General features: G+C 46.1%; 1 protein-coding gene across 2 annotated transcripts in view; it reads right to left on the bottom strand.

The window, feature by feature from the left end:
• Positions 1–3,956: 3,956 nt before the first annotated feature.
• KCNK10 (potassium two pore domain channel subfamily K member 10) overlaps positions 3,957–16,507 on the bottom strand; it is a 134,248-nt gene continuing 121,697 nt past the window's right edge. For both annotated transcript variants that reach the window (XM_043556790.1, XM_043556789.1), the window contains exons 6-7: positions 11,869–12,011; positions 3,957–10,003 (exon numbers count right to left, since the gene is read on the bottom strand). In XM_043556790.1, the coding sequence (XP_043412725.1) occupies positions 9,383–10,003; positions 11,869–12,011 (764 nt within the window). In that variant the 3' untranslated portion in view covers positions 3,957–9,382. The remainder of the gene's footprint in view (positions 10,004–11,868; positions 12,012–16,507) is intronic.

The following is a 16,507-nucleotide window of genomic DNA, read 5'->3' on the forward strand; positions in this document are numbered from 1 at the left end:
GGCCACGACCCATCCCCAGCCAATCGGCTGAGGCCACAGCCATTACCTCACCAACTGCCCCTAGATCCCAATAAAACCTTTGTGCTTTTGAAACTCGCTCTCTCTCCCTGGTATCTCATCGCTGCGTCGGTGCAGGTAGAGGATTGAGCTCGAGCTAGCTCGAATAAAGGCTCTTTTGCTTTTGCATCGGACTCGGCTCCCTAGTGGTCTTTGGGGATCACGAATTCTGGGCATAACATCCCCAACCTAAGGGAGTCTCCTCTTACTCAGGGAAGATACTTTCCCATCCGTGTGCTCCAGTCTCCTCTGCTTCCTGTCACCTGAAATCCTCCTATGGACGTGGCTTTTGAATCAAAGCAGCAGGAATATTCTTGGCATTATATTCCTCCCTGGAGGAAATGAAGCCAGAACCTAGGATCTGCTTGACAAAAGGCAAGGAGAGAAAACACAGAGAAGGAAGAGGAACTCATATACTGCATGGGATTGAGTCACAAGTGGCTATCAGAAGGAGTTATAATTCCTGTTGTAATTGGTGACTAATAGAGCTAATCTTCTGTTCATCTTTTAATTTTGGCTTAACGTTGTGATTTCTTGAGTCATTTTAAGTCATTTTAAAGCATCCCTCCCCCCCCGCCCCCCGCCCCTTAACAGAAAGTCTTATAACAAAGTAATCCCAAGCGAGGATTTATCTGTGGTATCCTCAGACAGACGGGTCAATCTTAAATATTATTACCCAGAAGTATGCTTTGGAGCCACTCACACACTCCTGCTCCCTAACTGGTTACACCTTCTTTAAGATGCTGCCTCTTACAGAAAGCCCGATTTGATTGCCATGGTGCTCACTGATCCTCATGCCTTCTGAATTCCTAGCCCCTTGTGAGAACTCCTTGTGCTTTTGAACAGAATCACATACCGCCCTATTTTTATTCTTCCTCCAACCAAAGGGCAGGATTTTAGCATCCCAGAGCACATTGCACAGGGCTGCCTCACTGCACATGTGACATTCTTGTGGGCAGGAACCTTGCCATCCCTTGCCACTGTCCCAGGATCTCATACAGAGTAGGTTAAATGGTTGGTTGGATGGATGGATGGTGCAGTCTTAACTAGCTACCATCACTGTTACCTATGTCTCTCTTTTTATTCCCCTCAACAATCATTCGGTGGAGAAATTGTTTCAGGCTTCTATTCATTTTTGGAAATAATGGAACAGCCTATTCTCTTCTTTCTTTTTTCTTTTAATTTTTTAATGTTTATTTTTGAGAGAGAGACAGAATGTGAGCAGGGGAGGGGCAGAGAGAGAGGGCTCCAGGCTCCGAGCTGTCAACAGAGTCCGATGCGGGGCTTGAACCCACGAACGGTGAGATCATGACCTGAGCCGAAGTCGACGCTTAACCGACTGAGTCACCCAGGCGCCCCTACTTCTCTTCTTTTTATGGAATCAGAACAATGTTCTTTTGAGGCATAGGTTAATGTTCTACATAAAATATTAAAATGTACATCCATCAATTACGTTAGTGTTATGTGTATTTCTGTTTCTTACATTTGTAACTAATAGTGTTGGTTCCAGAATGGTAGAGTTCTCTAAGGCTCTTCTTTTCAAAACAAGTTTATATCTTACAAAGTCTTACAGTTGTTCTTTGCCTCAGGTATTTGCAAATAACTCAGAAGAACCATTGTTGTAGGCAGTTTGTAGGTAGCATAGTTTACTATATTGGAAAATATTCTAATATTGTCATGTTCCAAGTGAGGAAAAAATCCTTATTCATCTTAAATGATTCCAAGTAATAATTAATGATCTTTAAAATTCATTTAGTAAACACGACTCTTTCAAATAGATTGTGTGACATTTTGTATATATACATTTTTTAGTTTTAGATTCTTATATTTTTAAATTTTTTTTTAAATTTTTTTAACATTTATTATTGAGAAACAGAGCGAGACAGAGCATGAGCAGGTAAGGGGCAGAGAGAAAGGGAGACACAGAATCCGAAGCAGGCTCCAGGCTCCGAGCTGTCAGCACCGAGCCCGACGCGGGGCTCGAACTCACAGACCGTGAGATCATGACCTGAGCTGAAGTCGGACGCTTAACTGACTGAGCCACCCAGGAGCCCCTTTTTCAATTTATTTCTAAGAACGAGTCATTAAAATTTTGAAATATTTCCCACAAAGGCAGGATGGATGTTGAGCTGTGTGCCACCTCAAATTCACACAGCCAGGTGTACCCTAGCATTTTAAAACCACAGTAGTTTTGTGTTAAGGTTGTTTATACCACTCTGGTGCCTGTGATTGATGTAAGGTCATAGACATGTCCAGGTAAAAGTTGTCATTGGAGTCAGTGTTCTGTATCCGGAAATCTTCCAAGATGTTTCCCATTTGTCTGGACAGCTACCCTGTTCTTTTGAATCCATCCAGGCTCCTCTTAAGTTCACCCCAGATTTGGGCTCTCTTCATCTGTTCCTACTCTCCACAGAGGCCCTTTACTCAACACCCATGGTTTGGGGTTTGCTATTCAACCAAAAAAATGTCTTTTTTTTTTTTTTTTTTTGGATAAAATCCAACCACGTTCTGTGCACTGTGCCAGGCCCGTGGAAACAATGAGCGAAAAAGATGTCCCTTCATGAGCTCTGGATACAGGGAAGGTGGACAAGGGGATCATTGGAAGGCCATCAATTCCGGTCCCAGAGGGGCAGAGAGATTTCTAGAAAACTGACTACAGCATGGTGGCCAAGAAATTGAGTAACCGTGAGATGCCTCTAGGGTTCTTAGGGCTAACTGGAGAGGAATTTGAGGGGTCGGATCCCCACAAAGCAGCTGCGCAGGACCAGAGAAATATTGTTTCGTGGCTGTTTCTAAGATCCATTCCTATGAGGCACAGCAGGAAGCCCTTTCCAATTATATCTGGGTACTTTGGGGTTTTCGAAGAAACATATATCCATTTACAAGAATTTTGGAAAACTCTTTAACCGTCAACAAAAGGCATCACACTGCCTTGCCTCTGTCCTCTGAGTGACTAATGCTACTCAGTTCTAAATGCATGCCCTCCTGAAGGAATGTGTTAAAATGGAGAGTAATGTCTTAGTATTGTTCTGGAAACAGTTCTGACCTCATGATCCCATGAAAGAATCTTGAGGACCTACGAGGGTCACTGGACCATATTTTGAAAACTACTGACCTTGGCTATAGTCTTAAAGTGGATTCTGAGAATGTATCTTGGTTGATAGGGAAGTAACTCTGTGATAAAGAGAGCTGCCTTGGGCACGGGAGTCAGGGGTGGTGACCCATTTGCCATATGTTTGACATCCCCACAAAGCATAATCCCTTATTTCCTAAATTCATAGACATTAAAACTGTATCTGTAGTAATGACATTGGCCTTAAAACAAATATTCCATCAGCATACATCTAAATGAGAGCTATTCTTCAGAGTAGTCATTTTAGAGTCTAGTTATTTCAACAACCATCACGGTAAATTTTAGAGTTCGTTGTAAAATACAGACCCAATTCATTACTTTGTAGGTAAACTGGGTTTTGACCAAGATGATACTTTAGGAGTGGTATAAATTGCTTATTTCAGGAGTCTTGGCTCCAAAAGACTTCTAAGTCATGAAAAAATTAAATCTGCCTTGAAGGATGCAAATGCGCTATCAATAAAGGCATTAAAATCACTTCACCAATAATTTTGAGTGTCTCTGTTTGTATCAGGCACAGTGCTCAGCGCTGGAAATGAAAGACCTAATTCCTGCCCTGAGGAGCTTATCATCTACGTCAAACTGTGGTCTCCTCCTCCAGCAAGACAGTGGGTTTCCGTCCATAGGCTCTGGCCTGATGCATGCAGGTAAGCGGGTGCTCGGCCAGGCAAGAAGCCATTCCCTAAAAGACCTGAGTGTAACTCCCGACCCAGCCGCTGTGAACCGTGCTTGGCCCCACAAGAGAAAGGAAAACAGGAGAGACATTGGATTGGATCTTCCAGAAGGTCTTTGTTGCAATTTTCTGCATCATTGGAAAAAAAATTACATCATCATCAAATAAAGACAATAGCAGCACAGCTTATTGAAATGTTACAAGCAAATTTGCTTTTGTACTTTTCCTAAGAACATTACGAAATTCCCTCCTCCCCCCACCCCGCATTTTCAGTAAAATGCCTTTTTTTTTTAAAGCACCATGAAATCCTACAGAGAGAAAAATAGGTAAAACACCTCCACACAAGGGTTTTCATCATCACTGGGTCCCCTGCCTGTGAGTCTGGGACGGGAGAGGCTGGAGGCTGGTATGTGGGTTAGTTTGCATATCGCTTCTAGGTACCACTGCACCTTCCCCCTTCAAGCTCGGCACCTTGATTGCAAAGGAGAGGTTTTCCAGTTGCCTTCCGCAGCACAGGTCTGCTGTTTTGATGGAGCAGAGTCCTCTCAAGGGCTTTTTTTTTAATGCACAGGGAACTATGAGAGATTTTTCACTTAAGAACCAAGAACAGAAGGTAGATTTCAAATCTTAGGCACCTGTGAAAATGATAATCACTTTCAGTAAAATCAGAGACGCTTATTTCTCCTCAATGCCACTGCGCTGATGTCATGTGACTTAGGGACTGCCACAGGAGGACTGAAGTTTACATGGACTGCGGGCAAGTTGGTGAAGAAAAACACAGGTGGTTTATCGCGCAAAGACAGAGTGCAGGGCTTTGTTTATAAGCCATGTCCTCAACATGCTATCCCAAAGTTTCCATATGCAGAATACAGCATCGACAATGTCAAATTAAAGTCACCTTTGTTTCAGAGAGTCCCCACTTTTATTTTTTAAGACCATTGCTAACTAGCTCTTACACTAACTATACTGATGAAAGTTCTCTCTGCTGACACAGCCACCGTCTTTGCACATAGGTGCATCATCAAAGAAACAATAACCTCCACTTGAAACATCAGCGGGATACGGAAAGCAAAGACAAGAAATGCAATACTGGTTTCTTCCTCATTTTTTTAAGAGAGTCTCTGCACGTTTGTTTTATTTTCTTATGCCTTTCCTGTGGTTCAGAAACCATGGTATACATTGGATGGTCTCCATTCTTACCCAATCCAATGAGTATAAATCTGCCTCACCCAAATTCTGGCTACATTCTCACTAATCCCCAAAACCAAGCACACAAATAGATGAGCGGCATTGACTCAGCCAGGAAGTCCTCCTCTCAGAGGGAGGAAGGAGGTGGTTTGCTAATGTCTAGTGCAATTAGGACTTTCAACATGGAACGGTCCCCCATAGAACCCAAGGCAGCCATTTCCAGTGTGTGTGTGTGTGTGTGTGTGTGAGAGAGAGAGAGAGAGAGAGAGAGAGATCTGTGTATAGTATATGAATTCATGAAGTAATCAAATCAAAGGGAACTTTTACTACATTTGACTGCAAATAGCAACAGCTTAAAATTCTTTAAATAATCTTAACACCATGCAAAAAATGTCCGCATCGCCTGAGCCCTCCGGGTGACAGCCTGCTGTAAGGGAGGATAGAGTGAGCCTACACAGGGCATGATTCTAATTTGGACACCAGGCTCCCAAATACATCTGGTCTCCATCAATTACCCAGAAAACAAATCCCAAAGGGCAGGAGACTAAGCTCTTCTCTTAGCCTAAGATGAAGGGGCCCATTAGTCGGTATCTACAAACCCAGCTAATATGGTTCTTAATAAATTTAACAAACTCGTGGACCAGGGGATGCTTGGTCAGAATGCTGCAGAACTAAAAGGGACCTCGATGATTTTGTGTGTTCAATTCCCTCGATGTGCTGATGAGGTAACAAAGTTGGATGCGCAAGGACTCAGTTGCCCACCATCACAGGCTGGGACAGGGGAGCGCAGACCAAGAGTCCCAGTCACCCCACCTGTAGGCCAGGAACACCCCTACCTACACACACATTAGGGCCCTACCCCAAAAGCACTAAGTTCTTAGAGTTTGCTATTGGGTGAGGAGTTGGTATGGAGCTCTAGTCTCCAAACCGTCCCTCAGCTGTCAACAGTAAACCTCCAGATCTGTTAGGGAAGAAAAAATTGGTACCCAGTTACCAGGTGAAGCAAAAGTCACCACCCACTGAAGATACGGAACATGTGTTCTTCCCGTGTGCAAAATTGAGGCATTTATTCCAGGTTTATGTGGGCGGGGGGTGGGGCGCAGGCTGGAAGGGCAGGGCTGTGCTGACGTGTGTTTAGAATTTGTAGCAGTCTTGCTACATGCTATTTGGCCCCATCTTACAAGGGTGACATTCAAACAGCTTCACAACAACTAGCCTCCCCCCAGATCTTAGCTTGTACACACTAAGCAGAGTCCAAGCTCTTATTCCCTCTCAGCATCTCCTTTGGAGAGTATGTTATAGTTTGTCCAACACTGCATATTTAATGGATCAATCTCCATAGAGGGAGGGCTCTTCTTTGATTATATTCCTTGGGGCTTTGTCCCCCCCTGTACTCGGGGAACAGGTTATATTGGAGATTTTCCCACTCTCAGCCAAGGGCTGTTTTGGATCCCTCTGTATTTACTGTGATTTGACTCGTCTGGGGAAGCACACACCAACACCTGTTCCATTTGGTAGAATGTGCAGCTTAGTTTAGTGCTTTGAATTGTTTTATTCCTGCTGTATACGGAGTTCCTGCAAACTAAGCAAGTAAAGTGCAAAAGAGTGCTTTCAAAGGGCAGTTTTAACAATACAGAAAGTGTGCCGCATACAGCCTTCCCAAAACCCAAACCAAAATAATGTTTACGTAACCGCAAGGGTAACCCGCGAGGTCATGTTTCCGCAAAGACCTTGTGCCCTCTTGGTAACGGAGATCTTCTCCCCACCTCTGTATGCCGTGTCCATGAAACTAGAAAGACACACATGCACACACACACACACACACACACACACAAGAATGCATAACATGGACGCTATAGCAAAGTCAAAAGCAGACTTTGGTCAGACAGCCTTTGAATACCAGCTCTACCACCTTCTTGCTGTGTGCCATTGGGTAAATTACTTAGCTTCCCTGAGCTCCCGTGTCCTCATCTGTATAGTGGGTTTATAACCACTTCTAGTACAGTGTTCCTGTGAGGTTTCAGCGAGCATTTAACGCCCATAAAGTGCCTAAATCTAGTGCCTGGCCCACGGAAACCACTGGATAAATGACAGGGAAGCCTCTTCGCCAGATTTGTCCGTAGGGTCTAGAATTTTTAACACATTACTATAAAGAAGGTGACAAGTAATACAGGGTGGATCGATAGATAGTTTAATCAGGAAGGTTTTAACTTGTTGGAATAAGAAAAGTCCCAGTTATCCACCAATGAAAACACATTTTGCAGGCTTGAAGGACTCTCCCAGTAAGAGCCAACGCCCACACCTGCATAAGCGTCGTTTCCTGTGTCTCTTAATGTGTGGACACAGGATGTCACCAGTGAGCCACAGCTCCAGCCAAGTGGAGGCATTAAACCAAATCTACCGTTGGACAGGAAGGGCCTCATGAAAGTGATTCTTTTTTGGCTCCTTCCCAAAGGAAATGCCAGAACTTTAACTGGAGCCCAAAATTTGGGGCAGGGGGAAGGGGAGCTACATGTGGTCCAGGCATTTTGGGGAGACGGGCAGGAAGAGGTCTGCCCTGGTACCAGTGGTCAAGGATGTGGCGGATATAATTTTCCCCAGAGTCAGAAAGCATTAGATGGTTTTGGGAAGTCTCCACTAGTCCTGTGATCTCTTGATTAAATCCACTCTGTGTGTGAATTGTGTGAAACCCCCAACAGGCGGTGCTGAGTGTGGGAGGACCATAACCTGCAACCTCCTGAGTTTGCAAGTCCAAAGGCTTCAGAGTGTGGTCCACGTAGCTAAGTGTGAATGGCCAGCCAGTTATGCAAAAGGCTAAGGATGGTGAGCCTAGCACATATTTTGCCCTTTCTGATTAAAAAAAAAAAAAAAATCATCAATTCAGAATCTTCTCAAAACCTATGACTAGCCACTCCCCCACTTTCCTTCACAATTTCAACCTCATGGAACAATCAATTATCAGGTGTTGCTATTGTTTGCCTTGAAACGATCGATCACACTGGGGTTCCAACTTTCGTGAGTAGCAGGTGTGGGCTAAAGAAACAAGCAAGGAAAAGAAGTGATGCTTTCAAAATAAGGAACACCCAAACATAAAAGTGGAATGTTGTAAATATTTCTTTTAAGCATTATTTGTAAATGGCATTAATGGCACTTAAGCTGCAGGCAATTTTAAAACAATTCAATCTTCGTGTACAAGAGTTGTTGGGGGAATCTTTCTTTCGTTTGGAGATAGCAGGACTGGACCTCGTCACTATGTCTACCTTAAGACACCCAAAGGGACAAAAAGCCCTGAGATGGAATGATGCCATGGTCCTCCTTGGTATGTCTCAGACATGCAGGATGTCTATTTTTGTAAAAAAATTAGGATCAGCTAGACAGAACAGCAAGCCACTGGCATCATGCAAGGCAATTGTTTTGGTATTTTTTCCCCCTCTTATCAAAACGACTTATAACCGAAGTTCCACTAGAAAAGTGAACGTGAACGTTTCAGAACCAGTTTATTTTCACCACTGCACCCACTGAGGAAAATGCATGATGTTGTGCCCGTAACCATGCAGCAAATGAGGCCGAGTGTCCGCCGATGCTCGCGGGTTCACTTTTTTCATCGTTCGTCGAAAACACAAAGTTCAGTAGGCTTCTGTCATTGGTTAAGGTGGTATTCCACAGTGTGATGCATTTGTGATTTTTTTTTTCTTTTGTAATGAGGAAAGCAATTGCACCTTTGAATACGTGTGCTCTGATCCGTTGCCAACAAATTCCACGTGCTCTCAGGTCCCACAGACGCTCATTTGGAGCCTAGAAAGAGTAGGTGCGCCCTGAAGGGTTTGTATCAAAACTCAAGCTCGGGGCAACATGCCAAAATGCCAACTCAGACCCTCCCTGCAGGTACTCGTTCACCCCCCATCTGGTCCCCTTCTGTGTGTGCACGTATCTCTAACGGTAGGTTCGGAAAATGAGACTCCACTTAGGAGACACATCTGTTCCTTTCAGAAGGCTGGTCTAAGGAATAGCTGCCCTTTTCTACATGCTGGGGCCGGGGTGGCACCACACAGGGGTGCAAGCACCGTCCCAGACACGCCCTTAACACTTGCGGCCACGACCTCCTGCGTGTGCGAACACTCCCCCAGTGTCCTGCGGCCGCCGCCAGAAGTGCAGTCCTTGTTCTTTGACTCCTTTTGGCAGAGCGATCTTTCTCATCTCAGTCGTTTATGGCACAGTGAAATATATTCTTCGATGCTATGTAATTTCGGACTAACGAGAAGTCTGTTTAAGGCACGTGTCTCAGGGTGAATATAAAAAACACGACGCTTGGTCAAGTCCAAGGTCCTCAGCATTTAGTTTCTCTCTTCAAGTAATGCGTTGTTCTCGAGTTCCTGGTCTCTGGTGTCCGTGGGGACCAGCCCGTTCTCCATCCCGGCCTGCTGCTGGATGCACTCAGTCAGCATGGCCGTGCTGGAGTGGTCCGAGTTGCACATCTTCTCCGTCTCCTCCTCCTTCTTCTCTTCGTCCAGGGAGTAATTCCGGAAGGTCTTGTAGATTTTGTGGACGTCCTCGGGCAAGGTCTTTTTGAGGTCCTTGTTTTTCCTCTTGGTGAGCTTGGAGGTGGACCCGAACTTGTTGATGATGTTGTCTTCCGAGGCGCCCTGCCCGTGTTTGTTGAGCTGCTCCGACCCTTTCAGGCGCAGGTTGTTGGGCCGGTTGTTGATGCTCTCCTGGGATGAGGCCTTGAAGCGGCCCGTGTCCAGGGCGGCGAAGACGGAGCGCTTCTCGGGGGACAGCATGTCCAGCGAGTGGGCCCTCTGGTCCAGGCCCAGGCGCCGGCGCTCCATGCTGCGGATGGTGGCCGCCCGCTGCAGCTTGTCGTGGATCTCCACGCTGAGCCGCCGCCGTGTCTCCCGGAACTCGGCCGTCACGTTGGCCTTCCACTCGGCTGCGTGGGCCTTGATTTCACCGACCTGGCCGGGGGACAGAAAAGCGACAGGATGAGAAAGTCCTCTCTCCGCCTGCCTCGAGCCCCCACCCGCCCCCAGCGCCCACAGCCCTTGGATGTCCTGATGGGAAGGCTGGCTCAAGGGAGGCCAGGAGATGGGGGAGCACAGGCCCAGGGGGAGGGAGGGGGGATCAGGGAGTTACACTTGCTAGAGAAGCCGCTGGCAGGAGCCTGAGATGTGGAGGCGGTGACTGAACGGGAGGCAGAGCTCTCTGCGGGAGAGATCACTATTGGGAGGTAGACAGGCTTGGGTTCCTGTTACGCACCCACCCCTTTGTTAGTTGTATGGCCTCATCCCTCCAACATAAGTGGGGTAATCATGTCTAGCTCACGGAGCTCTTGGCGTTATGTGAGACAGAGAGAGACATTCCCAGGAGGAAAGCACCCAGGGGGTGCAAAGCAGATAGATGTTCAGGGGGTCCTTGGCCCTTCTCTGTTCCCCAGTGCTCCTGTCTGGGAAGGGTGATCCACCTGTCCCAGTTAGACTAGGACTGTCCCGGTTGTAAAACACAGAGTCCTGTGTTCTGCAGTCCTGGACAACCTGGGGACCGTCGCTCACCCTGTATCTGGGCCACACGGTCGTGTGCTGTCGAGCTTACTCTGGTTTAAGAAGACCCTCCAGAGCACCTGGTGACCAAACTTTCCTGGTCATGTTCTGCAAAAGCCCACAGAACGTTCTTCCTCCAGGGTGAAGTTTTTGCAGGAGGATCAATACCAAATTTCTCGGCTCTCATTCAGCAGCACCGAGACTAGTAGTCCCACGTCTTTCTATACGGATGAGCAACTAACTCAGAAGTTTGCATTTTTTGCATTTAGGAAAGTCAATATTGATGTGGTTACTTTTACTATGGCTCATTTTCAGTAGGTCAGTTAGCTCTCTGGGGGATCGGACTGAAGACTACACTGACAGTGTTTATGCAAGGCAGGAAAATTTAACACTTGGGCCCGGGAATGATATGGGAAAGGAAATATTCCCACACAGTAACTTTCTCCTGGGGCCTTGTGTATAGAATGTCTGTCTTCTAGGAAGTGAGCAGGTGCCCTTAAAGAAGCTGTTCCTCTTTTTCTTTCTTTCTTATCTCCCTTCCATTCTTTAGCTCTTCTTCTCTTGCCTGCCTTTATCTTTTCCTCTCTTCCTAGAAGAACTACACGGACATTGTTTTTAACCACAGAATCTACCTTCTCCTCTTATGTCTTTTCTTGCCTTTGTTTTCACGCACATTTACATGAGGGAGTAAAGGCTGCGTGTCTTGGACACATGGGTATGTCTGTTTCTATAGATCTGATAACCGAGAGGGGATGATGGTGAAAGGGACCCCTTGTGTTTGCTTCCTCATGGCTGGCCACTATTGAAGGACTTCAGTCTCAGGGAACCAAGAAGGATTCATAGTATTTTATTGCATTTCCATATAGACCCCAAGACCTGAAGGACAGGCCATCTTTCTCAAGCTTTTTAAAAACGTTCTAAACCTCTCCCTCCAGTCTGCACACCAGCCTCAGCTACAGCCTACCCCTGCTGACAATCGCTGTTTGGTTTTTTTTTTTTTTCCTTTTTCCCTCTTCATTTTTTAAAAAGCAGTCATCGTTTACTAGTCTTTCCTGGATCTCTGGCCCGGTGAGTCACCAGATGTTCTCACCTGCCGAAAAGGGATCCAGAAATAACTGCTATTCCGTTGACCTTGGCTTTTAGGGAATGCCTCAAAAAGAGGAAGCCACAGGGGCCCTCCGTTTATTTAAGAAGCCCTTGTGCCCATAGAAGAGAGACAGGTAATTCTTGACATGAGCTAATCTGATCTCAGGAACGTTCATAGAATTTGGAAGGAGTCCTACCTCTTCTTTTGTCTTTTTGGATAGAACCCGTAGCCAATCTCCGATCATACTGAGGACGGCTGCAAAGTAGGCAAGGCCAACAAGGATCCAAAACCACACTAGGGGCTTATACCACTCCCGGTAATTGATCCCAGCGTTTCCCCCTGAAAACAACCAAACGTTATTTTAACCAGGGCCTAGCATATGGTCTTTGCAGAACAAACATATTCTGGTCCACATGGCAGAGATGTCTTCCCATCACCATCTGACACGCAGCTGTTAGGCCTGCTGTACATAAGAGGTGACAGGCAAGGAAACGATTTGTCCCTTCCCTAAAGGAGCCTGGCCTGTGGCTTAATTTCCTTTCATACACATATATTTTAGAGGGAGAGAGAGCACGTGTGTGAGCAGGGCAGAGAGCGGAGAGAGAGACTGAGAGGGCTCAATCCCACCACTCTGGAAACATGACCTGAGCCAAAATGAAGAATCAGACACTCAACTGACTGAGCCACCCAGGCGCCCCAACTTCCTTTGATTCTTGACCACTAACAGTAACACCCATAACAAAAACTTTTCAGGGACACCTGGGTGGCTCAGTTGGCTAAGCGTCCGACTCTTGGTTTCAGCTCAGGTCATGGTCTCACAGTCTGTGAGATGGAGCCTGCATTGGGCTCCACACTGACAGCCTGCCGCCTGCCTGGATTCTCTCTCTCCCTCTCTCTCTCTCCCTCGCCTGCTCACGTGCACACACTCTGTCTCTCAAAATAAATAAACAACAACAACAGAAACGTGTCAGTGGCCAGTTTGGTCCACTTCTTCTCAACCTTGGTTTGACAATGAAAGACATGAGCGAGAGGGACAACAGCTCAGGCCCAGCCATCAATTTTTTTTCGTAAACTCCTTTAAATGTAATAAAAATAGGGACGCCCGGGTGGCTCAGTGGGTTAAGCGTCCGACTTCGGCTCAGGTCATGATCTTGCGGTTCATGAGTTCCAGCCCCGCATAGGGCTCTGTGCTGACAGCTCGGAGCCTGGAACGTGCTTCGGATCCTGTGTCTCCCTCTCTCTCTGCCCCTCCCGTGCTCACACTCTGTCTCTCTCTCAACAATCGATAAACACTTTTAAAAAAATTTTTTAATGTAATAAAAATAAAGGATCAATAATCCCAAATGGCTTGGAACCATTTCCCCCTTAACACACGCATTTACTAAGAGCAGAGTGGATGTGAGGAAGTAAAATTAGACTTAATGGCATCCTTGAGACTTTGATCCTCGCAGTAGTGATTTCACACTAACTGAGGGATGGTGTTTACACGATGCTAATCCAAAAGGTCAATCAGTCTGAGTAATTAGAATCACCGTGCTCCAGCTAAAAGGCCAGCGAGTCCAATCCCTTTATTTTATATGTAGGGATTACGGTAGAAATCTATCAAACCAGATCGGCCAGCTGCCTGATGGCATTGACCGGCTGTTCCGTTGAAAGGACCAGTCATTTATTGCAAATAATTAGCCTGTTTCTTCTCACCCTCCTACAGGCCCTACCAAAAGTAGCCGTGTAAAATAGGCTCCAACCTCAGCGCTGTCTCCTGAAGAAGCGAAGAAGTTCCATGACATGGCTGCTATCAGCCTGCCTCTCACCCTGTGACACATTGTTGCCCAGTGAGGCAGGCAGGTGGCCATTTCTAAATTTTTTCTTCCTTAATATTTATTTTTAAGGAAGAGAGAGAGACAGAGTGTGAGCAGGGGAGGGAAGAGAGAGACGGAGGCACAGAGTCTGAAGCAGGCTCCAGGCTCCGAGCTGTCAGCACAGAGCCCGATGCGGGGGCTCGAACTCACAAACTGAGAGATCATGACCTGAGCTGAAGTCGGACGCTTAACCGACTGAGCCACCCGGGAGCCCCCGGCGGCCATTTCTAAGGTAACTGAACATTAGCAATGTATGGGTAATTAAGGTGTTACACGAGGAGTGATTACTAGTCTTTCCCACTGAGTGGTGGTTGCAACCTCATCGAGCCCCACGGAATCCAGTCTGAGCTCTTATGGTCTCAGTAATACCTCCCAAAGGCACGTGGGCAGGCCCTGTGGCCTGTGGCTCCTGTCAGTGGGACCGAACCCAGGGTGCAGGGCAGCCCACAAGGCCTCAAGATCTCCACAGCCACTGCCATTTCTTACATTGAGAACTCCAAACATCGCTAACGGGCTCTGGGGCAACCACACTTCGGTCTGGTTCAGCTGCCTTTGTTTTGTTTTTTTTTTTTTTCCTTCTAGGCAACGCCCCCCCACCCCTCCCCCATAGCTTTCTCTAGGGTTCCTGCAACAGTAAGTGGTTTCTGAGGTTCATTTCCGCGCTGGGCGGGAGAACCGGGCAGCTCGGTCCTCAGAGCCTGGGGCGGGGGGAGGAGGGGTTTGCCGACGGTAAATATTGACCTCAGCAAATCACCACCGCCCGCCAAAGACTGCCACTAGGGTGCGCTAGCAAACAACACAAAAGGCACCCTTTGGTGGATTCCTTTCTCAACCGCTTGTCTGGAATTCAGAGCTCCGTGTGTGCGCTCCCATTGAGGGTTTCGAAATGCTCCGACGTTGTTAGGCTGTCCCAAAGGAAGTCGGCTATTAAAGTAAGCCAGCATTTAATCCTGCATGATGACCAACGTTCCGATTATATTTCTAGAAGTGATGCTGACTCAGAGCAACTATCAACTCTTGCTGATGCACCTTTTTGAAATGGTCGGGCCTCATTCCCTGTTGCTAAGCTTGTGACAAATTTCATGCCTTAAAGGCATGCATCTTTGGACCACAATCTACAGAAGTTCTGGAAACCCAAATTTAGGAAGGCCTGCTCCGCTCGCAGTCAGCACTGTGAATTATAAGAGACACCCTGTCCGTGGAGACCTCAGAACAAAAGAAATAAGGCTTTGTAATCAACAGTAAACAAGGGAATTAAACCAGCGCCAGGCCTGTGACTGTGGGGGTCATGCCCTTGCGAGGTAAGTAAAGATAAAGTCAAGTGCCGGTATGTGCTAAGTGCTCTCAATCCATGGGGGGTAATAAGAAGAAATAATAAATCAAAATCAGTGGCAGGACCCCTTGAAGCACCAGAGGCCCCTCTCATTTTGTCCTTGCTCCTCCCCTCCCTCCCCTTCCTTCCGGGGAGGAAAGACACCAGCTGGGCAGTGTTCCCTAATAAGGGCAGTCACTGTGGGTTAGAAGGTAAAGAACATGCATGACCTTTCTTCTCTCCCATCCACGATGAAGAGCAGGGACCCATATACACATCATAATGTTAAACAAGTCACACATTTTCTTTCCTGGGTTATCTTTAACTTTTTTACTTAGAACCAACATATGCAAAATCATTTAGGTTGGCCAACTGTATTCATCTAGGATCTAAATAAATCAAAGCTACCTCTTTCTGACATTTTTACTGAAGCAGCAAGGCTCTAAATAAAGTCCCATCACACCGGCCAACCGAGAACATTCATGTGCGTTAAATCTGGGGCTCGTTTATTTCATTTTATTTTTTATTTTTTGGTCAATCAGGGCTGTTTTGTAAAATGGAATTCATATTACTTTACAGATTCATATTCACCTTTCAATTAACATGAAAGCCTTGATTCAATAATATTAGCAAAAGTAGATAGTAGGTATTTATACATTGACTCTAATGTGAATAGATTATAATAGTTTTGGTTTTATAAGATCACAACTTATAACAGTAAAATGTAAGATATTCAATTACGTTATTGTCAAATGTCATCTTCTTTTTTAATGTCAGGCTTCCCTGCATTTTCTTGCATTGTATAATTAATTATATGTAAACAGATAACCTGGGGGTTGCCTGAGTGGCTCCAACGGTTACGTGTCTGACTCCTGATTTCTGCTCAGGTCATAATCTCACAGTTCATGAGTTCAAGCCCCTCGTCGGGCTCCTCACTGACAGTGCAGAGCCTGCTTGGGGTTCTCTCTCTCTCTCCCTCTCTCTCTCTCTCTCTCTCTCTCTCTCTCTCCCTCTCTCAAAATAAACTTCAAACAAATAAACGGATAACCTAAATTCAAATTAAAACTTTGCTGATCACTAAGTAAATAAATTTTTAAATTTTATATTCCAAGGCTCTGCTATTTGTGCCCCAGATTAGCAGATTAACAGGCTGAGTCGAGCAGGTGTTTAGAGAGAAGGTTCGCCACAGGTGTCCTATAACAGACAGTCCAGCAGACAGCCCAGGACTAACACCGAGCGCACCTGGAAGCACAGACCAGTGCGAGCCATGCCCTGGGGGAACTTACAGAAGTTTGTGAAATCGTCCCAACAGGTTCCCTGTGGTTTCCCTCCGGAGCTTCAGGCCTCTGCTCGGATGGCATGAAGTGACTCCTGACCCAAGGCGAGGAGACGCACAGTGACTGTGCATAAGGAAAGACTGGTGGGGACCCAGACCCCGGCTTTTGTAAGTTTGTAAAGTTTTTAATCACTTTGACTTTGCAATGCTTTGTCCTTAGGCAATAAAAAGGAAGAAAAAATATATAAAAACTGCTATTTTTTACAAACTGGACTGCAGTCTTCATCTGCCCTGCTGTAACAGCTAGAAGACCCCTAGTAGCCTGGAATGAATGTGGAGGCACCCAGGCACCTTTTTTTTTTTTTTTTAATTTTTTTTTTCAACATTT

Source organism: Prionailurus bengalensis, chromosome B3 (assembly GCF_016509475.1).
Source record: "Prionailurus bengalensis isolate Pbe53 chromosome B3, Fcat_Pben_1.1_paternal_pri, whole genome shotgun sequence".
Taxonomy (NCBI): domain Eukaryota; kingdom Metazoa; phylum Chordata; class Mammalia; order Carnivora; family Felidae; genus Prionailurus; species Prionailurus bengalensis.